This window comes from Setaria italica, chromosome IX (genome assembly GCF_000263155.2).
Source record: "Setaria italica strain Yugu1 chromosome IX, Setaria_italica_v2.0, whole genome shotgun sequence".
In the NCBI taxonomy this organism is placed as follows: Eukaryota; Viridiplantae; Streptophyta; class Magnoliopsida; order Poales; family Poaceae; genus Setaria; species Setaria italica.
The window spans coordinates 37,793,690-37,815,767 of record NC_028458.1 but is presented as its reverse complement, the minus strand read 5'-3'; the positions used below and the strand labels follow the sequence as shown (position 1 = coordinate 37,815,767).

The following is a 22,078-nucleotide window of genomic DNA, read 5'->3' as shown; positions in this document are numbered from 1 at the left end:
TCAGAATTGCGTAAAAGATTGATGTTCCTCTGGTACTAACCGGCATATTCCGATGACAAGATTAGCAGCAGTGTGATGCCCTGTTTCGTGTGTCTAAAAAAACGCGGTGGATGTTTGTTTGTGCAGGGTGCCGTGCGAGTTCCCGGGCCTCAAGATCGGGTTCCACGTGGAGGAGTACTCGAACCCCGTCTACTTCGCGGTACTCGTCGAATACGAGGACGGCGACGGCGACGTGGTGCAGGTGGACCTCATGGAGTCGAAGACGGCGCACGGCCCGCCGACGGGGCGGTGGACGCCGATGCGCGAGTCCTGGGGCAACGTCTGGCGCATGGACACCAACCACCGCATGCAGGCGCCCTTCTCGATCCGCATCCGCAACGAGTCCGGCAAGACGCTCGTCGCCCACAACGTCATCCCGGCCAACTGGAGGCCCAACACCTTCTACCGCTCCTTCGTCCAGTACAGCTGAGCTGCTGATCCGGGGATCGGATCCCGTCCGTGTCCGGGTGACCGCAATTGGAGCTGGCAACACCCGGTCCGGTCTTCTTCTGATCTCTACCACAACACTACTACCACTAGACTACTACTACTAGTACGGCGTGGCGGGACGGAACGGAACGGCTAGTCGTCGGTGTCTCTGGTCATCGTGTTCGTTGCAGTTGTATCATCTCATCATCAGCATCATGGGTCCATGGAGTCGTTGCATTGGGGGCGCGCTTTTAGGTGGAGCGTCATGTGCGAGTGTTTGTGTGAGTGAGGCTGGCACGTGATGTGTGCCACCCTAATTGCGAACGGGCATGAGGGAAGGAAAAAAAATTTAAGCCGTGTGGGAAAATGGAGGAGGCAGGCGTACAAGGTACGCCCTCCCGCCCACTCTCGCTTTATAATTTATAATCATCAATCATCATCTTCATTTCGATCGGTGATTAATCGAAAAAGTATATTGTAATGTATAAACGCCATTTCCCCAGCTTGGGCAGACCAGGGATTTCCCCTGTTTTGGTTATTCTGCTGCTGCGTGTTCTTGTGCTTCTTCAGTGCAGTTTCCTGCTCCTTGTGATGTGCGGATGATTGGTTAAGGCATTGCTGTTAACTAGCATACCATCTCTCTCTCGCGTGAATAGAACATACATTTCTTTTAAAAAAAAAGTAGAATAGACATTTCTAACTTTACATTTTGACAAGAAAACTGAGCCGGTTTCCCTGCTAACCTGAAAGTTCTACTTGGCGGGCTATGAAAGCAAAACATGGTTTAAAATCTGGAGTCCCTTCCCGCGCGCGGTAAATTTAAAATCCTATCCAGAAGACACGCACTTTATACTTCACTGCTTTGGCGGAGTGGGTTCGAGATTCCGTCGGTTACTTGCATGATTGGGTGCCGGTAAAGTGGTAAAATCACCACCGGCCACTCTCCTTTACCCTTTTTCTTTCACTTGCATCAGTTGCATGCATTGCGGCCTTCCATAAAGCTAGCAAGCTCCTACTACCAGCTACTACTAGTAACCAATTCTTTTCTAATCCTATCAGCTACTCACCCTAGGCGGCGGTCGATAGCTTCTCAGCAGGGTTTGCCAATTCGATGCGTAATCAAGGCATCATAGTGCCCGGCCCCGGCTAGCTGCTCGCAGTCAAACAGAACGGAACAGCCGAAGATGAAGGAACAGCGCCGGCGGCCGGAGCCGGGAGCCCGCATCGATAGACAGGGCGCGTCCGGCCAAAGCACCCCCCATCCCATCCCATCGCTGCCGGTCCGGCCTTTTCAAACCTCATTAGCTGTCCCGCGTTGCGGCGGCTCTCCGAGTTATTGCTGCGCGTGGGTCGACGGATCGGCGGGATCGCTGGCTAAGCTCTCGATCCAGATCTCCCGCGCCGGCATCTTATCCTGCACGATGTGCCGCATCGGCGTCGCTCTGGACAGGCCCGGCAACGCAATGTGCTGTTGCAAACAAACTGGTCGATCCGGACTCGGGGTTTGAGCACATATCCTAATCCTATACTCAATTACCAGCACTAAGCATCGATCACCTGGCTTGATCACTGATCCACGGCGGCAGGGCAAGCCGTAGCAGGGGCACTCGGGTGGTTGGCCGACACAGTGACATCCGTCTTCTTTTGGACGCTCCTTTTCCCCCCTGCCGCGCCTTTTCTTTATCCGCCGGGGATCGAGCTGTTTCCCCGCGGTCCGCGGCATGTGCGCCTCTACATGGCCACCGATGCGCAGCGGTGCCGGTGCCCGCCCCGATGGAGTCAAAAGGCTGCAGCAGCGCCCCGTACCCGGCGTCGACTAGCCTGTACGGCGGCTTTGCTCCCGTCTCTCTCTCTCTCCATGTCGTGATGCAGCCTACCGGTGGCGGCCATGTGTCCGGCGAATCCATCAGTCACGACGCGCCCTTCTCTTGTCAGCCGCCAAGCAGGCTGAGCTGAGTGCGCGCGTCCTTCGGATTGACGGCCCAGCGACTCCTTCCACCGAGCCGCCTCCAAAGTCCAAATCGTCACTTTCTCGGTCAGGCTCCGGGCCGGCCTGGTTTGGTTAGTTTCCTTCTTTTTAAGCACCCGTCACATCGAATGTTTAGATACTAATTAGGAGTATTAAACGTAGATTATTTACAAAATCCATTACATAAGTGGAGGTTAAACGGCGAGACGAATCTATTAAGCCTAATTAGTCCATGATTTGACAATGTGTTGCTACAGTAAATATTTGCTAATGATGGATTAATTAGGCTTAATAGGTTCGTCTCGCTGTTTAGCCTCCACTTATGTAATGGGTTTTGTAAATAGTCTACATTTAATACTCCTAATTAGTATCTAAATATTGATGTGACACTTGCTTAAAAATAAGCAAAGGGAACCAAACGCCCTACTGAGGAAAAAAATATCTACGCAGGAAATGATCGCGGCCCCCTCACTGAGGAAAAAAATATCTACGCAGGAAATGATCGCGGCTGAGAATTTGAGATGGAAATTCAGAGAGCACAAAAAGAATCTGAAAAAGATCAACGGTTGACGTAGGATGTTTGATATCCTGCTACACTTTAACCATTTGCTAATGATGAATTAATTAACTTTAATAGATTCGTCTCGCGAATTAGACTCCATCTATGCAATTAGTTTCATAATTAATTAATGTTTAATTCTCCTAATTAGTTACCGAACATCTAATTCGACCGTATTTTAGCAACTCGTACCCAACACCACCGACTTATATCTACCGTACCAGCAAACTCTCTCCGCTGAGTGTCTTTGCTCCGTCCCCCTAACGGCATACACCCACAAATCCTGTTAAAATGGAGCGTCGAGATCTCTCCTCAAGTCCTCTTCTCTCTCTTCGCTCAGATCGAAGGGCTGATATTCATTGGTTAGTCCCTTGCGGACCTCCTCCATCACCCCGCCGCCTCGCCTCCCCCTGCGCCCGGGCGCCCCGCTCATCCGCTTCCCTCGCGGAACTCCTCCCCCACCCCGCCGCCTCGCCTTCCCCTTGCACCCGCCCACCCCCAGGCCCTGCCCGACAGCTCCGCGCCCAAATCCGCCGCCATCTCCCGTCAACCCCGCGCTCCAGGCCAGGCGCATGGACACCGGTGGAGATGGCGAGGAGAAGGAGCCGAGCAGATGAGGGAGGGGATTGGCGACGGGGCGGATCTGAGGGACGAGGCAGCCGCCGCGATGGAAGACGGTGAGGCCCCCTCACGTTCGATCTGAACTGTGCGGGCGCTGGTAGCCTCCCCAAGGCCCAGTCCCCTCCCAAAGCCTCGCCGCCATGGCCGACGCCGCCGCACCCGCGGAGGAGGAGGATCCGACGCCACCCTGCGACCCGCAGACGCTGGCGAGAGGGTGTGCGCCGGCGAGCGAGTCGGCTCTCTCGTCCTAATGCGGTTGTTCCCCCATGCTGCTGGATGCAGGTACCAGCTGGAGGCGCTGGAGCGCGCGGTGGCCGGGAACACGGTGGCGTTCCTCGAGACGGGCGCCGGGAAGACGCTCATCGCGGTGCTGCTCCTCCGCGCCTACGCGCACCGCATCTGCTCCGCCCTGCTTCGCCGTCTTCCTCGTCCCCACTGTCGTGCTCGTGGGCCAGCAGGCGCTGGTGATCAAGGACCCCACGGACCTCCGCGTGGAACAGTTCTACGGCGAGATGGGGGTTGGCTACTGGGACGCCGACACCTGGCGCCGCACCGTCGACGGGGCCGAGGTGCTCGTCATGACGCCGCAGATCCTCCTCGACGATCTCCGCCACTGCTTCTTCACGCTGCGGGACATCGCGCTCCTCATCTTCGACGAGTGCCACCATGCCCACGGGAACCCCCCTACGCCAACATTCTTAAGGTCACTCGAAAGGTGGAAGCTCTCTTTGCTATTTTTGGTCTGCGACCCACGTGCTTTTGAAACTTTACGAGGGGTGTTGGGATCTTTAGTCCCGACTGGACTAAAATTCATGTCACATCAAATATTGGGAGGTTAATTATCGAATATTGAGGATTAATTAGGAGAATTAAATATGAGCTAATTATAAAACTAATTAGACAGGTGGAGGCTAATTCCCGAGACGAATCTATTAAGCCTAATTAATCCATCATTAGCACATGTTTACTGTAACACCACATTGTCAAATAATGGACTAATTAGACTTAATAGATTCGTCTCGCAAATTAGCTTCCATCTGTGCAATTAATTTTATAATTAGTCTATCTCGTGATAGAAATTTTAGGAGATCGTGAAGAAACAAACGGAGCCTTAATCTGCTTTTGAAATCGCAAGCTTTAAGGCTCCTTTTGCCACTTGTATCAATTCGGGAGGTCTAATGTTTGCCTGCATCTAGGATATATTTGATGGCAGTAGTACAGTGAGCTTGGTCCTTTTGTATGACTAACTCTACATTAATGGAGCAACTCCCGAAACCAAATGTCAAATGACTTTGCATTTCTTTACTCTCTATAATGATGAAATAACATTTTTATATCATTTTTTTACAGGTCTTGAGTTTTTATACCTGCTTGTCTTCTTTTTTGCCTGATTGTCAGACTGTAAGATATTCTGTTACTCTTTCCATGCGCTTATGCATATATCAGCACTCTAAATTTTTGAAATTTTAACAGTAGACACAGACTTCTATTCAGTGACAGAGGGGAGTACTTTACACACTACAATTTACTGCTAATTGCTTCATATGCTCACTCCTCAGATCTGTGTAGGGAGGGAGAGAAATTTTGACTTGCTAGATATCGGTAGCGCTTGAACTGCGATCTGAGTTGTGTGGTCATGGTTGGGATGGGCTCTCATTTTTATGGAGCTAAGGACTTTTAGATTTTTAAACAGTTCTGCACTAAGGGGGTGTTTGTATCCTGGAGTTAAAGTTTAATCCATGTCACATCGGATATTCAGATGCTAATTAGTAGAACTAAACATGAGTTAATTACAAAACTAATTGCAGAACCCCTAGGCTAAATCGCGAGACGAATCTATTAAGCCTAATTAATCCATCATTAGCGAATGTTTACTGTAGCACCATATTGTCAAATCATGGACTAATCAGTCGTAATAGATTCGTCTCGTGATTTAGCCTAGGGGTTGTGAAATTGGTTTTGTAATTAGCCTCTGTTTGATACTCCTAATTAGTGTCCAAACATTCGATGTGACAGGGGTTAAAATTTAGCCCGGGGATCCAAACACTCCCTAAGTTTGTTTAAGGTGCTGTTAGAGCAACTCCAAGAGTATCCTAAAAAATTCTTCCCCAAAATTATCTATTGGGAGTTCTCCCAAAAAAAATTTCCCCCAAAAACATATCAGTGTACAGCAGATCGCTAATAAATAGCCCCCAATATTTCAAACATAGGCGACGTCATCGTATTGGGCCCATCGGAAGGGACGCGTGGACGTGCGGGAATCAGGATTGGGGGAGGAATGTCAACGCTAAAATATACGCGGTGGCAGGCTGTTTTTTAGCGTCGCTAAAAAATTGGGGAAGGTTTAGGTGAATTGTTGGAGTTCATTTTTCCTCTCTTTTTTTCCTAAAAAAAGGTATTGGGGGTAAGATTAGCAGCCTCTTGGAGTTGCTCTTAGTCCCTGTCACATCGAATGTTTAGATACTAATTAGGAGTATTAAATATAGACTAATTATAAAACCAATTGCACAGATGGAGGTTAATTCCCGAGATGAATCTATTAAGCCTAATTAGTCTATGATTTGACAATGTGATGCTACAGTAAATATGTGCTAATTATGAATTAATTAGGCTTAATAGATTCTTCTCGCGAATTAGCCTCCATCTATGTAATTAGTTTTATAATTAGCTCATGTTTAGTTCTTCTAATTAGCATCCGAAGATTCAATGTAACAAGGATTAAACTTTAGCTCAAGGATCCAAACACCCACTAAAAACCACATTAGATTTTCCACATTAGATTTTCCAATACGGAGTATGGTTCATGTTTATAAATGATGTGTTTACATGATGGCACGAGGCTGATAGTTTAATATATGTGTATGGAGTTTTTGCTCTGTAGTGTAAAGGCTTGGGATTTATATTTGTGAAAAGTACGTTTGTATGTGTGTAAAGTGTATATAAAAGTGTGAGTTGAATTTCAGATTAGGGATAACATCTTTGTGGTTTTGAGGACCGCAGAGTTGTAAAAGATTTTGGTCATACAACATATAATCTCTCATTTTCTTACCAGGTTAAGGGCCTGTTTGGATACACACTCGTAAAGATTATGACTCCACTTTTAGAACACTTTTAGGACTTGTGCATCCAAATATGGATCCTAAAAGTGCACTCATAAATTTTAGGAGGGCTATTTTCATTAGGAGGCCAAGGCATCCTAATGGGTTCCTTTTCTCCTAAAAGTGGCCCCCAAAGCTCCCTTTATCCCTGTTGTCCTCCCGAAGCATTTAATGACGTGAACAGTGCATGAGCATTTAGAAGGAGTAATTGGGGGTAAAAAAGTTATTTTCCCTCTAACATCCTAAAGATTAGGGCCTGTTCGCTTCAGCTTATTCAGCTGACTTATCAGCTATCAAATAGTGTTTTCCTCTCATAACAAATCAGCCGTTTCAACTTTTCAGCCGGCTTATAAGCTGAAGCAAACAAGCCCTAGGATTCCATCCAAACAACCCTCTCCTAAATTTTAGGACTACAAATTTCTGGATCCTAAAGTAACTTTAGGAGATCTTAAACTTTAGGAGTTTGTATCCAAACAGGCCATAAGAGTTTTTGGTTGTTTGCAATTATAGTCATCTTTTGGTTATTTGATTTGCATTACCAAATTAAGCCGTAGCGTTGGCACGGGCATTCTACTGGTCCGCACTCATTTGCCAGCAGAAACAAAAGAAAGGAGCAAAGAAAGTCTTACCTGAACATCGCCTTCAGCAGTTAGACTAGTAGCAGCTTCAACCAGGCCCGGATCAAGATCATTAAGTGCCCGATGCGAACCCACCTCAGCTTTTACACAACGATTTGGTCATTTATACAAGGCTAGACTGGCTGGTCAAAACCAAGATAAATACATGATGTTACGGGTAACCGCGTCGACGGATTTCACCTCTATTGCACGGCTCATCAGCAGATGAGAGGAAAAATCTGGACAATGGGATGATGGGAGCTAGAGAATGATTCCAAGCAAACAAAAGGATGTACAAGAGCAGCTACGTACTCTACGTGCGCCATGCTCACTGTTTGGATGAATTGCTGGGCTGGCCCTGCTGCTGCTGCTGCTGGCTCATCTTCTGGTACAGCGCCACCATCTTGTTGTACGCCTCCATGCTGCCCGGTTGCTGCTGCACAGATTCATCGTGCCAGGCACACTTAGATATGGGTGTGCAGTTTGCACGTACATGCACGTACGGAGTTGATAGGAAATGCGATGTACCTGGCCGTTCTGCTGCGCTTGGCACGCAAGGAAGGCGGTGAAGGCGTCCGGCACGGCTCCGGCGGCGGCGCCGGGCTGCGGGGCGCGGTCCGTGCCCATGACGCCGGCGCCGGCGCCTGCTGCGGAGGTGGCGGCGGCGGCTGCGGTGGGGTCCCAGGACATGGGGACGAAGGGGGGCATCATGGGCGGCGTGAGGCCCGCGTAGCCCGGCTGCGCGAGGGAGCCCATGTTCATCATGCCCTGGGCCATCTGCGCCATCTGGGCCATCTGGGCCATCTGCGCCATCACGGACATCTGCAGCTGCGGCATCGCCATGGGCATCATCATGCTGCTCATCCGGCTCATCACCTGCACCTGCGCCTGCAGCTGCTTCAGGTAGTCGATCACCTCGTCCAGCATCGACGCCTTGTCCGTCTGCTCCATTCAGAATTCCGCTTAGAGATGACTCGTTCCGTGAACACAAAAGCATGTTTTGATTTGATCGGTTGCGTGTGTGGTCTCACCTTGCTCGAGTTCGGGACGAGCTTTTGCAACGTTTTCATCTTCTGGTTGATCCTGTCCCTTCGTTTCTGAAACACAGCACAGCAAAGAGTGATATGATAGGAATGCTGTCTTGTTTGGACACTTCATGTCTCATGCGTTGCATACATAATTGATGAGTGCTGGCCCAACTAAGTACATGCTGCATTTCTTTTGGCCCATGGGCCATCCAGCAGCTGCCGCTGCTCAGCACAAGGCTGTGACTGACATAGATGTCAAACTGCCAAGGCGCATTGCATCTTATTTGGAGTCCGTAGCCGCTAGCCACGGCCTCACTGCACTGGGAAGCTTCGAAACCTTTGATGATTCTTCCATGGCGACTAGGTCAAAAAGGTACCACGAACAGTGCGATAGCTATGTGGAGCTTATCCCACATAGCAAAGTCATGGCTACAGTATAGTAACATAAAGCCAAAAGTGGTAACAGGACTCAAACACGGACAGACAACACGAATATACTAGTTGGCTAGCTCTGTCCCCAAGTATATTCGAATGTTCCTAAATCTTTATGTTATTCCGATCCCTCCTCCGGTAAGAAAAGGATTGATTTTGGGCACGTGCAACCAATTTCTCTAAAGAAATATGTATATACTCTTAGTTGTACGTCTCGATCTGAATCGATATTTCTAGATTTTTGCTGTTTGAAATATCCTCTTAGGTTACCTTGTTGAGTAAACAACTAAACATACAATAATAGAAATGATTGGGTAAAGTAAAGAGTTGTTTCGAAGACCATGCATATCCATGTTCAAAAAGTCACTGACAACTCGACAACGGCAGGAAGGGCAATGGGTCACACGACATTTTGGATAAGTGGAAAATGTACAAATTTGGGGCTCTTGGTGGATAAAAAATTAGCTTTATTTGTATTCTCGAAGTAAATATCAGCCAATATCAAGTGGCTTACGATATAACACGTTATACTACTTGAAGCGATATATAAGTAATAGAGAACTGTTTGACGTATGGCCCATGATTTTGAAATCAGAAAGCTGTGCGCTCTCGAGAAGAAAACACTACAGAGAAGTGTGTACGTACAATAGCGCGCGGGACCATGCATTTCACTTACAACATACCTACCCAGTTCATGTAAATTAAACGAGCTAGCACTAGCAGTATGATTGACTGCAGAACGAATCAACGAAAAGGGAATTTTAGTTTCTTACACGCTCAGATTCGTTGTGGATAGCAGCAGCTCGGCTCCTCTTGGTGGAAATCGACGACCTCACCGCCCCGTCGCCGTTGATCACCACGTTTTCCCCCTCGTCGCACAAGCCGTCTCTCTTTGATTTTTTTTTTCGTTTCGCCAGCAGAGACATGCATGCATGATGGATTCATACAAAGATAAGCTTATGGAATAATCTGCAAATAAATCAATCAGTAGAACACAAACTCTGCATGCATGTAACTAGCTAAGCTAACTGGAGACATGTGTATATTTAATAAATGTGAGCTGCACATGTATATATATAGTTGATCATCATTCATCAGGAACGGGTAGCTGCTTGCCTGTGACCGACGGCTGAAGCAGCGAGAGTCGCTGGCGCCCCCGCCGATGCTGGTGTTCTCCGTGTCCGGGGAGCCCTTGTCGTCCCTGTCCAGGGACGTGGAGTTGTTGGTAGTTGTCGTGAACCCGCACAGGTCGTCGGCCCCGGTGCCGCAGCCGCCGTCCAGCGTGAGCAGCGCGCTCTCGCCGCGGCGGCCGGGCGCGGCGCTCCCCTGGCTGGCGCACACCAGCCCGTCCTCTCCAACCACCCGCGCCCGCTTTCTCCTCGACGCGTCGGCGGCGTCGCCCCCCTCCGCCGCCTCGTCCACCACCCTCGCGGCGCACGGCACTAGCGCGTCCGCGCCCGTCCGCGCCACGGCGCCGCCCGCCGCCCCGAGCCAGGGCGCGTGGTGGTGCACCGCCGGCGGCTGCGAGAGGAAGTGCGACCGCGCGGCCGCCTCGCCGACCACCGCCTCGAGCGTCTCGCGGTCCCCAGCCACCCCGCCGGCGCCGGCGCCTCCACCTATGCCTTGCAGATGCGACGGCGCGGCGGGAGGGTACTTGCTGGGCGCCGGCCGGTTGAGCAGCCCGTGCGAGGAGATGTTGCCCTTCTCCCACGTCAGCTCCGCCACCTCGTAGTACTTGTCCGACATGGGCACGACGACGGGCGCGAACGCGCCACCGGTGGTCCCAGCAGCCGACACCACCACCCGGTGCGCGCCGCCGGCCGCGGGCACCGGATGGTTAAGACCGCCGCCGCCCCCGCCGGCTACCACCGCCGGGTCATCCAGATCCCAACTCGGCACGCACTGGTTCATCTCCCCCGCGATCGCGTGGCTGATATATCCTCACGGTCGCGCACTGCAGGCCTTGCAGCACGACACGATGGTCGTGACGGAAAGCGGGACGACACCGGCGCGGGGGCCGCGCGTGCTCGGAGGTGGTAGCGATGGCCGGCCAATCGATCGAGGTCTGCACCGAAGAGCTATAGAGCGTAGTATCAGCGGCGGCGTGTAGGTGTATGGTGCAAAGCAGGCACGAGGAGGAACCGGCGGAGATACTTATGCAGCGGTGGGTGGGTACGGGCACGGGTAGTGTGTGGCGGAGCCATGCAACGCATCATCGCTCGGCTCGGGCGCGCGCGCGCGCTCAGGCTCAGCGCCTCAGCTCGTGTGTGTGTATGAGGACGGAGGGGATAGGAGGAGGCGGGGGCAGCGAGAGGGACGGCACGGGGGGAGGGGAGGTCGCGGGGGGGCCTAGGGCTTTGTGAGGAGGAGGCGGGCACGTAGCGGCCTCGGCCTCCACACGACCGCACGCCACGGTGGCGCCAGCGGCCACCTTTCCCAATCCCCGTGGCCATCATAGTACTTGCGAGTCCAGTGCCGAGTGCTGTTTCCGCGCGATTTTTGCACGAATGGCTGCTCGGTTCGGAACACGGCGAGTGTACTTGCGCCGCTAGCAGGTCGCCTTGGATCGATGATTACACCGGTGTGTCGGCAGCATGGATAGGATGGAGCCGGCTGGTGGGTGGGTCGGTACCCATCGAATGGTGCCGCCGAGGTGGCTGGCCTGTTCGTCAGCGTGCTTGTGTGCGTGCCCACATCGGATTTTAACACGTGTTAGGATCGGTGTCAAGAAAAGAAGAAAATGGCCGGCGCAGTTAAATAGGAGGATGTGGCTAGGGAAATCGGCCGATAAAACTACAGTGTTTCGGTCGATTAGCCGATGAAGTCAATGGAGATGGGTCGATCGGAAGCCAGAGTAGCTCGGCCGACATGGGCTTAAATGGGCCAAGGCAGTAACAAGATGAAGACATAGTTGGCCCATAGAAGATTGATTAGTGTTCGACTCCGATACGAGTTGTGTTCGTATGTAAAAAATTGTTATTTTGAATTAGAGATAAAATCATAGGCCGTTAGGAAATCAGTTGTAACAGGGTATAAATAGGTGCTTCGTAAGGTTTGTAAAACAACCCAATAATTATCAATACAAATCTACTCTTTCACGCAACTTTAATTTTAAGTCGGCGACTTTGCCAAATCCTTTTCTTTTCACGAGTTCGTGTGAGTTGGCAGGACTGCATCAACACGACCTCCAGCTAATTTGTAAGTTCCGCGTATCAAGTAATATCTAAGCTTTAACTTCGGGCGCATCGCTGTTGTTTCATTTAGATTTATTCACTAGTTATCGATATCTACTAGAATTATAGGTTTTACCTGTTATTTTAGTTTTTCGGCCTGTTCGCTTCAGCTTATTCAGCCGGCTTATCAGCCACCAAACAGTATTTTCCTCTCACAACAAATCAGCCATTTCAGCTTTTCAGCCGGCTTATAAGCTGAAACGAACAGGCCCTTTATCACCAGTTATCCAGCTTGAGGCACGAACTGTCGGCTATATCAATATCTTGTTTATCATCATACAGCTGATTAGATCTGTTCCAAGTGTTGTATCTATAGCATTGTTTAGGATTACAAAAGTAGTTTCTTTTACAATTGCCACGTGATTATCGGCTGTTTCATAGCCGGTCATCTTTACACTAAATCGGCCAATCCGCTGATACATCTTTTGGAATAGATCGGAACTTTCAGCTGATCGAATCTCTGGAATTTGATATCTTTTCTTCCCTGTCAATCAACAGGTCAGATTGACTGGCACGCCGCGCAAATCGCACCAGGGCAATAACCTGAATAGGAGCTAAGCAGATTCTCCCAGGTCGTGTGTCTGACGTAGGAGTCAGGACCACTGTCCGATTTTTTTGCATCAACACACTTTTAGCACGCCCGGTGGGACCAAAAGAGGACCCAGCATGTCAAAGGCTGTTGAAATCTCGAAAGATAACATCATTGAAGTCACTAAGGCTGATCTCAAGGACGATCAGAGGGATAAGATGGCAAAGGCTATGGAAGAATTCAAGAAGGCATGCCTGCAATCCTACAGTCGCACCAGGAGTGGGGAACCCGTGAAGAAGACCGCTCTCTTGACTACTCACCAAATCACCATCGCCGAAGGCTCGGGAAAAATGTCCGAGATGATCCATCAGTCTGTTTATCAGGCTATGATTGATCACTCCAAGGTTATAACTCACACAATGTACAACGCCGTCATCAGCTCCATGGCCAATGGTGTAGCACAAGGGTATCAGGGGCCAACTTACACCCCTCCTATCAGCACACCGGTCAGAAGCTTCTCGGCGGCACCTAGCATGTTCCAGTCGGCTCCTCAGCCGATGAAGATGCAGAATGGGGGAGGAGGGGTACAACACCACATTGCCCCCAGGTTATAGCGGTGCACCGCCTTCTCAATCACAAGTACCGTTTCAGCCTACACCTGTCCCTCCTGTGTAACCGCCGTTAACAACATCGGCGCAATGGGGAATGGCAGGAACACCTGCCGGCCTGGATCCATCCACTAGCTACGGAGTACCTCTAGGAGCATACATTCCAAGATCTCCGGTTCAGCCATCATTTCCATTGGCGCCCCAGCCGACAGCTCCGCAATGCCAACAGACTTCTCTAGAAATTGGCAGAGAGGCAGGCATCCAGGATCGTCTCAGAACTGCAGCGCCAATGGTATTGTACGACGAGGCAGCAGATGCACTACGACATGTTGATCCTACTCGTCGGCAACCATCGGCTCCTCAGTCGACAGTCCAGCTGTAAGTTCTGCAGCACACTCCAATCTTCAACCCAATCACGGTGCCGCAAGTTCAACAACATATGCTGATGGCTCAGCCGATCGCACATCATCAGCAGCAGCAGGTGGATTGGACCGCAAGAATAGCTAATATAATACAAGACCAGTTCGGACTAAAGCTAAAGGTGCAGACCTACACATATAGGATGCCGTACCCACCCGCCTACGACCTATTGCCGTTTCCTCATCAGTACAAGGTGCCCGACTTCACTAAATTCTCGGGTTAAGATGACACATCCACGGTCGAGCACGTCAACAGATCATCCAGGCGGAGAAGCTGCTGCACAGGATGCTCTGAGGGTGCGGTTGTTCTCATCGTCTCTGTCTGGGTTAGCCTTTCAATGGTTTACGACGCTACCGCCTAACTCCATCGTCACTTGGGCTGATTTGGAGAAACAATTCCACAAGTACTTCTTTGTGAGGTTCCACGAGATGAAGCTATTAGACCTAACTAGCCTCAAGCAAAGAAGTGACGAGTCGGTGGCCAGCTATATACAGAGGTTCAGAGAGGTCAGGAACAAATGCTAAAGTCTAATTTTGACTGATGGTCAACTGGCCGATACCGCTTTTCAAGGGCTCCTACCGCACATCAAAGAAAAATATGCTTCCCAGGAGTTCGAGAGTCTAAGCCAGATAGTACACCGGCTGTCCAGCCAGGAGGTGCGCCCCTTTGACTAACGAAGAAACTTCCAGAAAAAGGAGGCGTACGTGGGAGTGTCCGATTCAGAAGAGGAGGTGGAAATCGGCTTGGCAGAATGGGTCAAAGGCAAAAAGCCAATCTCATGCCCATTTGGAAAAAAGGAACCGAAAACGTTTAGCTTCGATACATCTAAGGCCGATAAAATCTTTGACTTACTGCTACAAGAAGGACAGATGAAGCTCTCACCCTACCACACAATCCCATTGGCCGAACAGCTTAACAAGATGAAGTACTGCAAGTGGCACAATGCCACATCTCATGACACCAATGAGTGCAAAGTCTTCCATCAATAGATACAGTCGGCCTTTGAGCAAGGGAGACTTAAATTCGAGGTTCCCACAAAGCCAGCAAAGCCAATGAAGATCGACCAGCATCACTTCCCAGCCAACATGGTCGACTTCGGTGGAATGAATGCACTCCAAACCAAGGTGCTAACATCAGAATCGGCCAGAAGGAGTGAGGCTGTGGACCCTAGGAATCAAGTCTCGACCGGTGATGTTAAAGGAAAAGGCCAAATAGAAACAGAGGATGAGAACCTGGAAAGGTCCCATCGGCCTATCACGTCTCGGGATCTACTCAACGAGTACCAAAGGCAACAGGAAGACACGAGGCGCAGAGAAGAGATGATGCGCCGGCACGAAGACCATTGGAGATGTCCGTTCTTCATCCACTGTTGGGAGAATAATCTCAGATTGCCGTCGGCCGATAACTGTCCTGAGTGCAACGGCCAATGCCGCAGCAGCCGCCCATTCAAGAGGTCACGCTCCGAAGATCGAGGGCAGAAACCGATCAGTAGAAACTGGCTCAAACGAGATGACAGACGTGTTTCAATGTGTGATTGGTTGGGAGGCAGAGTACATGAGCGTAATCAGCTGGGGGGCAGAGCTAGCGCGTATAATCAGCTGGGAGAGATAGCCGATTCAAGAGTCCCCGATGAAAATCTGTCGGGCCAAGAGACGGACTGGGAATGTATGAAACCGCCAGGCAAACCAGTGAACCCCAAATGGTGCCCAGATGGTTTGACCAAGTCTTAGAAGAGAAGGGTCCAACATTTACGCCAATGGGAACAACAAGAGGAAGAACAGAGGCAAGCGTTGGACAAAAAAGGAGTCAAGACTCAAATTTGGCGCCCCAGAAGAAAAGCCGACGAGGGAGACGACGATCAAGGGCCGTTTGCCGACGTTAACATGGTGTTCATCTTACCAATAGAGTTCATGGTTCCCGCTGACTGCGATAGCGCAACAGAGGCAGAAGATTGGATGGCACAATTGGCTTTGGAGCCAATGACTGCCACTTTTGAAAAACCCGAAGATGAAAAATGCCAGCACCTCAAGTCTCTGTTCCTCAAGGGGCAGGTCAACGGAAAGCCAATCACCAAGCTATGGGTAGATGGAGCGCAGCCGTGAACATCATGCCATACGCCATGTTCCGCAAACTTGGCAAATGAGAAGAAGACTTGATCAAGACGGACATGATGCTTAAAGACTTCGAAGGAAACATATCACCAGCCTAGGGAGCACTCTGTGTCAACCTCACCATCGACAGTAAGACCCTACCTACCACTTTCTTTGTCATTAACGGTAAAGGGTCCTATAATATGCTGCTTGGACGAGACTGGATCCACGCAAATTGCTGCATGCCATCTACAATGCACCAGTGCCTCATCCAGTGGATCGACGACGCGATTGAAGTGGTCACTGCCGATTCCTCTTACAGCGTTGCCACAGCCGACGCGCAGCAATGGAGTTACGAACACGTCAGATGCATATCTGGCAGGACCTGGGACACCGACTTCTTGAAGGTGTCCGATTTCGGTCTACAACTGATCCAAGTAGTTGGCTCCGAAGAATAGTCTTAATGGATGAGTTTGTTCGAGAAGATGGGAAGCTTGAGCACGGGTTCATGTCGGCCAATTCGTTAGAGATGGTAGACCTTGGAGATGGTAGCAAGCCAAGGCCGACGTATATTAGTGCTAAATTGGATCCTGAGTATAAGCGTGAGTTAGTAGATTTGTTGAGGGAGTTTAAAGATTGATTTGCTTGGGAGTATCATGAAATGCCTGGTCTAGACTGGTCGATTGTCGAACATCGGTTGCCCATAAAACTAGGGTATCGGCTATATCAGCAACCCGCGCGACGTTGTAATCCGAAAATTCTACCTGATATAAAGGCCAAAATCACAAGATTGATTCAAGCGGGGTTCATTCGGCAATGTCGATATGCTGATTGGATTTCTAATATTGTTCCTGTGTACAAGAAAAATGGAAAACTATGTGTTTGCATTGATTTCAGAAATCTTAACCAAGCTACGCCGATGGATGGATACCCGATGCCAACGGCCGACGTTTTGATAGATGCTGCCGTGGGACACAAGGTCATCAGCTTTATGGATGGTAATGCCGGATATAATCAAGTATTAATGGCCGAAGAAGATATCTCCAAAACGGCCTTCAGGTGTCCTGGTCATCTCGATTTGTTCGAATGGGTAGTCATGACTTTCGGTTTGAAAAATGCTGGAGCTACATATCAGAGGGCCATGAATTATATATTCCACATGATTATCGGTGTTCTGGTAGAAATTTACATCGATGATGTCGTTGTCAAGTCAAAGGGACATCGACAGCATTTGGCCGATTTGTGTAAAGTGCTGGAGTGCACGAGGAAGCATGGGTTGAAAATGAATCCGAAAAAGTGTGCTTTTAGTGTTTCAGTTGGTCAGTTTCTGGGTTTTATGGTTCACGAGCGCGGCATCGAGATCAACCAAAAGATCATAACCGCCATCAACAAAGTTGTGGTCCCACAAGACAAGACTGAGTTGCAGTCCTCAATCGGCAAGATCAACTTCATCCGGAGATTCATATCAAACCTGTCTGGACGCATTCAAGCTTTCAGCCCATTGTTGAAGTTGAAGCCCAACCAAGAATTTGTTTGGGGTGAAGAACAACAAAAAGTGTTAGATGACATCAAACAATATCTGATGTCCCCTCCCGTGTTGGTTCCTCTTCAGGCTGATAAGCCTTTCAGATTATATCTATCGGCTGATGAACGGGCTATCGGCTCGGTGCTGGTCCAGGAGTTTGAAGGAAGAGAAAGGGTAATTTATTACGTCAGCAGGAGACTCTTAGTTGCTGAAACCAGGTATTCTCCAGTGGAGAGGTTATGCCTTTGCCTATATTTCTCCTGCACTAAAGTCAGGCACTACCTGTTGTCGGCGGAACGTGTAGTCGTGTGTAAAGATGATGTCGTCAAGTATATGTTATCACTGCTGATTTTGAAGGGTAGAATTGGAAAGTGGATCCTGACCCTCTCGGAATTCGATTTGAGGTACGAATCGGCCAAGGCTGTCAAGGGTCAAGTGATGGCTGATTTCGTAGCCCAACACTGTGGACCAGAAATTACTGTCGTCGAACCAGCTCTGTGGACTTTATACTTTGATGGATCTTGATGTAAGGTTGGATCAGGATTCGGCATCATCCTCGTTTCGCCTTGGGGGGCAAGTTATGATTTCTCTTTGCCGATTGAGGCTTCCGGCACTAATAATCAAGCAGAGTATCGGGCTGTCTTAAAGGGCATCCAACTGTTGAGGGAGGTCAAGGCTGATGCGGTGAAAATATTTGGGGATTCCATGCTTATCGGAGATCAGTTGACTGGAAAATGTGAGTACAAAGATGATATTCTGAGGATTTATTATGAGGAATGCCTCCAGTTACTCAAAGAATTCAATAATGTAGTCATCGAACATATCCCTAGAGATTACAACGAGGAAGCCAATAGACTTGCCCAGCACGCTTCTGGTTACCAGCCGATTCAAGGTGCTTTGGCTCTAGAACTTGCGGCCGACGACTGGAGGAAAGAAATTGCCGACTATTTGAAGGATCCGTCCAAGAAAGTTGATCGGCGAATATGCCTGCAGGCTACAAAATATGTATTACTTGAAGATGATTTATTTTATCAGATGATTGATGGAGTATTACTCAAATGCCTCGGCATAGAGGAAGCAAAAACTTTTATGGGTGAAATTCATGAAGGTGTATGCGGGGCCCATCAATCGGCCTTCAAGATGAAATGGATGATTAGAAACAGTGGGTATTACTGGCCGACAATACTTGAAGATTGTTTTAAATATTATAAAGGCTGTCAGGATTGTTAGAAATTTAGCAACGTGCAATGAGCACCGGCCTCGGCTATGAACCCGATAATAAAGCCGTGGCCGTTTAGAGGATGGGGAATTGATCTCATCGGTCAGATCTATCCGCCATCGAGCAAAGGGCATAAGTTCATATTGGTGGCTACTAACTATTTCACCAAGTGGGTTGAGGCGGCTCCTTTGAAAGTTGTGACGTCGGCCAACATGATTGAATTTCTGAAGGAGCACATTATTTATCAGTTTGGTATTCCTTAGACTATTATGACTGATCAGGGGTCAATGTTTACCTCAGGGGAGTTTGAGGAGTTCACTGCCGGTATGGGGATTAAGTTGTTAGATTCTTCTCTGTATTACGCTCAGGCCAATGGTCAGGCCGAATCGTCCAACAAAGGGGTTATTAAGCTGATTAAGAGGAAGATCGAAGAACAACCAAGATGGTGGCATACGACACTGAGTGAGTCCTTGTGGGCATATCGGATGGCTTGTCACGGTACCACCAAGGTGTCCCCTTATCAGTTAGTATATGGGCATGAAGCAGTATTGCCTTGGGAGTTGAAGAATGGGTCTAGGCGTATGTCGCTTCAGGATCAGTTGTCGGTCGATGACTATTCCCCTCTCATGAGGGGAGAGTTGGAGAATTTGGCGAGTCAGCGGCTAAGGGCCTTGATTAGTATTGAGGAAAATAAGAAAAGAGTTGCCATATGGTATGACAAGAAGGTCAAGGTCAAGCAATTTTTCCCAAGGGGATTTAGTCTGTAAGTTGATCCTGCCGATAGGAGCTAAAGATCCCAAATATGGAAAATGGTCGCCTACTTGGGAAGGCCGTACCGGATTAGCCAATGTGCTCCAGGCAACGCGTACATACTGGAGACTTTCGAGGGAGAGGAATTTACAAGGGATCTAAATGGAAGATATTTGAAAAGATACTACCCCAGTATATGGGTAGACGCTTAACCGATAATGTGGCATATTGGGCTTTCATGGCCGACGCGTATTGAGTCGTGTTCATATAGACGATGCGAAGGACATCGCCTTAAGATCAAAGGATTTATATGAATAAACCAATCGTCGCTCGGTAAATCAACTAGATACATGGCCAACATGGTACAAGTCGCCCTCAGATAAAAAAGTACCAGCACACTTATAGGTTACAATGATTCAACGGTGTTTCAGTTGAGCTTTATTCATGTCAATCTCTTTTTGGAGTCGATCTAATTCGATCTGAAGGCGGGCATTCTTCTCCTCCACTTCCGCCATGTCATCTTCAAGAGCAACTTGATGAGGCAGTTGGTGACTCCTTTCGACTGGTTGTTGAGTTGGCCTTTTAGAAGCGTTGAACTCGATGTTGTCTATGATCCTTTTGATGTGCACAGGAAGGTGATCCCTGAGTTCCTCGCGATGAGTTTGGATCAGATCTTTGTCTGCCTAGGTCAGCGGTGTCGGGCATGCACCCCAGGCCCACGAGTATACCTTGGACGGCCCACTCAGGGGCGTACTCGGATACAATCGAAACAAGGGATAGGCATATCCCACTCGGACTAGTCAAGTATGTTTATGGAAAACTACTCGGGCCTTACCGAGTAGAACTCTGTAATAGTACCCGACTAGGACTCAAGACTTGTAACCCTGCCCTCCCGTGTATATAAGGGTAGGCAGGGACCCCCCTCAACAACTCGAGTTCACCAAATACAAACCAACACACAGGATGTAGGGTATTATGCGATCTAGCGGCCCGAACCTGTCTAAATCGTGTTCCCTGCGTCACCATTGATTCCTTGATTCTCGACGATCCTTATCGCATAAAAGACCACCTAGGGTACCCCCTAGGTGGGTTGTCGGTCTAAAACACCGACAGCTGGCACGCCAAGTAGGGGCACTCATCGAGTTTCTCAGCACGAACTCAATGGCAAAGATGATCATCAGGCCCGTCTTCTTCATCGAAGTCGGCGCCACCTTCGTTTTCGGATCTTGGCTTTGCGTCGCTGATGGCTCGGGTTCGTTTCAGCGCCAGATCGTCGACGCTCAGAAGAAGAAACCAAAAAACCTTATCGGAAAAGATCAAGATTTCAAAATCGACGAATTCGAGTTTGACTACGCGTCGGACTCGACTTCGCCTTAGACTACTCCAACCCTCTGCTCAAAGGTCAGGCACACCCGACCCCAAGGCTCAGGGTCGGGCGAGGCGGAGTTCACCCCCCAAAGGGTCGGGCTCAACCGACCCCGAAACTCGGAGTCGGACTCGCCTCGGATTAGTCGGTTCCAGCCAGTGCTCGAGTCGGTTTTGACTTCAGAGCGGTTACCGCACGGACTCCGCAACACAACCAAAGTTCACCAAGGCTTTCTTACTCGAACCCAATTCGAACTCGGGCATGATGAAGACGTCGACTCCTACTCGTCCTATTCGCTAGAGACACCATTATCTGGTCCAGCCCAAGGATTGGTAATAACTTCAACATCACATGGCAGATTCGTCCACCGGCCGGGATTGTGACCGTCTTTCCTTGACCGTGGCTACGAATCGCGCCTTGTCGCCCATATAGATAACCTCCCATATCAAGAAGGTGTTCCACTCACTTCCAACCGCGAGGAAAGTTCCACAAAAATTGCAACATCAAGCTCCGAGAGCTACTACCCGGACAGGGAGATACTTGTTATTACTCAGAATAACAACTCGGGTACTAGCCAGAACAGAACCCCCAGGCGATTAGCACAAATCGACAACATCTCCGAAGATGAGTCTACAGCTGACGCCCCTCACGATGAAACCTCCGAGCAGCGCAACTAAAGAAGGACGCGCAACGCTACTCGAGCCGAGCGACGACAGTCGATGGCTACAAATATTCCCATTACAAGTCTTGAAAGGGCTTTCAACGCAGTCCAGGCTCAGGAGCACAATACTCCACTCGCGGCTATCACCTCAATCAACCTTTTAACAACATTGATGCCTTAGGATAAGGATAACGAAGCCACAGCTCAACTCGTGCAGCGTGGCAACGGACTGATCGCACAACTCGCGGAGCAAGCTTACAAGTTACTCGACAAAGAATCACCAATCCCATCTGTTCCTCGCATCACAGCTCATCAAGAAGGTAGCAGGGGAGCTGCAGATAATAACACCACCCCAAGAAACGGCAATGCAGTCAACCAACCTCGGCAACACAGCCAAGGTCCAAGCAAGCATAAGGCCCCTGCTCGACATAAGAATGTTGGTGAGGTCAGCTGCATCAACTCAGTTAAAAGCATCCACCCTACTCGGAAGAACCACGAAGTGTCCAACTTTAGTGATCTGCGAGAAATTCTCAACAGTCGGCGCGAACGAGAAGTTGACAACTACAACCATTTTCCCGCTTTCACAAATCGGGTAATGAAAACAAAATTACCCGAAAAGTTCAAGCCAGCCGGAATCACCAAGTATGATGGCAAACAAGACCTAATCCAATGGCTACGATGCTACTCGCTAGCCGTCCAAGCAGCCGGGGGCAATAACGACACCAAAGTTATCCACTTCCCCATATGCATGGAACCCGCACCACTGACCTGGCTTGAGTCACTCAAACCCAAGTCCATTGACTCCTGGGCAGACTTGACAAAGGCTTTCACCAACAACTTCACCGGCTCCATGGCTAGACCAGGCAACAAGATCGACTTAAGTCA

At 49.4% G+C, this 22,078-nt stretch overlaps 3 protein-coding genes across 5 annotated transcripts in view; 2 read left to right on the top strand and 1 right to left on the bottom strand.

Annotated features, from left to right (window-relative positions):
* LOC101757030 (expansin-B4) overlaps positions 1–1,006 on the top strand; it is a 2,415-nt gene extending 1,409 nt beyond the window's left edge. The window contains exon 4 of the mRNA XM_004983628.3: positions 127–1,006. Coding sequence (XP_004983685.1) covers positions 127–469 — 343 coding nt within the window. The 3' untranslated portion in view covers positions 470–1,006. The remainder of the gene's footprint in view (positions 1–126) is intronic.
* Positions 1,007–3,090: 2,084 nt separating this feature from the next.
* Positions 3,091–5,175, top strand: LOC101756346 (endoribonuclease Dicer homolog 2b-like). Of its 2 annotated transcripts, XM_004983627.3 has the most exons (3): positions 3,091–3,673; positions 3,900–4,332; positions 4,968–5,175. In XM_004983627.3, exons 1-3 carry the CDS (start codon positions 3,610–3,612, stop codon positions 4,972–4,974), a joined length of 504 nt encoding a protein of 167 aa, XP_004983684.1. In that variant the 5' UTR covers positions 3,091–3,609; the 3' UTR covers positions 4,975–5,175. The 2 variants fall into 2 exon arrangements, with proteins under 2 accessions (XP_004983684.1, XP_004983683.1); XM_004983626.2 differs by lacking the exon at positions 4,968–5,175 and having other exon boundaries at positions 3,093–3,673; positions 3,900–4,964.
* Positions 5,176–7,396: 2,221 nt separating this feature from the next.
* LOC101755679 (transcription factor UNE10) lies at positions 7,397–11,055 on the bottom strand. 2 transcript variants are annotated; one of them, XM_014804516.2, is made up of 5 exons: positions 9,909–11,055; positions 9,566–9,682; positions 8,364–8,429; positions 7,861–8,274; positions 7,397–7,765 (listed from the first exon to the last, which is right to left on the bottom strand). In XM_014804516.2, the coding sequence occupies exons 1-5, from the start codon at positions 10,701–10,703 to the stop codon at positions 7,661–7,663; spliced, it is 1,497 nt and encodes a 498-aa protein (XP_014660002.1). In that variant the 5' UTR covers positions 10,704–11,055; the 3' UTR covers positions 7,397–7,660. The 2 variants fall into 2 exon arrangements, with proteins under 2 accessions (XP_014660002.1, XP_004983681.1); XM_004983624.3 differs by having other exon boundaries at positions 7,397–7,768; positions 9,909–11,054.
* Between the last annotated feature and the right edge of the window lie 11,023 nt (positions 11,056–22,078).